General features: G+C 45.9%; 1 protein-coding gene across 1 annotated transcript in view; it reads left to right on the top strand.

Moving 5' to 3' along the window:
* Positions 1-855, top strand: part of si:ch211-152p11.4 (regulator of G-protein signaling 8) — a gene marked incomplete at its 3' end in the record, with an annotated part of 11,389 nt that extends 10,534 nt beyond the window's left edge. The window contains exon 6 of the mRNA XM_034205112.1: positions 715-855. Within this exon, the coding sequence (XP_034061003.1) occupies positions 715-855 (141 nt within the window). The remainder of the gene's footprint in view (positions 1-714) is intronic.
* Between the last annotated feature and the right edge of the window lie 5 nt (positions 856-860).

The raw sequence follows: 860 nt of genomic DNA, 5'->3' as shown, positions 1-860 counted from the left end.
ATTTTGAGAAAAAGGCCTTCAAAGTTTCCTCTTCTCTGGAATCCATCGATCTGATTGATTGATCTTTCTTCTTCTGCTGTTCCCTTTAGTGTTTACTTCCTGTCTGTCTTCTTATGCAGTTCGCGTCTAGCTAGGCTGTGTCTTAACCTCATTCATTCTCGTTCAGGAGGCTTCGCTGGAGGAGGCGGGGAGGCGGAGAGGCGCGAGGGGGGAGAGGAGGAGGAGGAGGGGAGGGGAGGGAGAGGAGGGGGGGCGGAGCGGAGTTGGGTCGTAGTGGGGATGCGTTTTGCGTGATTTTGCTTATTATTCTTTTCTGATGTCTTTTCTTCATTCTTCTTCTGTCTTCTTCTTCTTACTTCTTTATAGTCTTCTTCTTCTTCTTCTTCTTCTTCTTCTTCTTCTTCTTCTTCTTCTTCTTCTTCTTCTTCTTCTTCTTCTTCTTCTTCTTCTTCTTCTTCTTCCTCCTTAACTGGGGACAGTTCAGCCATCATAAATCCAAGTATTGTGCTCTCCAAAAAATATAAACATTAATATTCAGAAAGTATTTCATGGTGTTTTCAGATGCACATAGTCCCTTATTTAGAGCGTCCTTAGCAGTGGTCTGCTATCAAAAAAGACTACTGTATGTCCAAATTGACCAAACAAAATTGGGTATTCAACTAAGCTGTGTAATAGGCTAGTGTACTACTTGCTTACCGTGTGGTCTTGTTGCAGGTGAACCTGGACAGTAAGACCAGGGACCTGTCCCTCCAGCTGCTGCAGGCTCCGTCCCACGCCTCGCTGTCCCTCGCTCAGAAACGCATCTTCTCCCTCCTGGACCTAGACTGTTATCCCCGCTTCCTCCAGTCCGACATCTACCT

Source organism: Gymnodraco acuticeps, unplaced genomic scaffold, assembly GCF_902827175.1.
Source record: "Gymnodraco acuticeps unplaced genomic scaffold, fGymAcu1.1, whole genome shotgun sequence".
Classification (NCBI taxonomy): domain Eukaryota; kingdom Metazoa; phylum Chordata; class Actinopteri; order Perciformes; family Bathydraconidae; genus Gymnodraco; species Gymnodraco acuticeps.
This window is presented reverse-complemented; position numbering and strand designations above follow the sequence as displayed.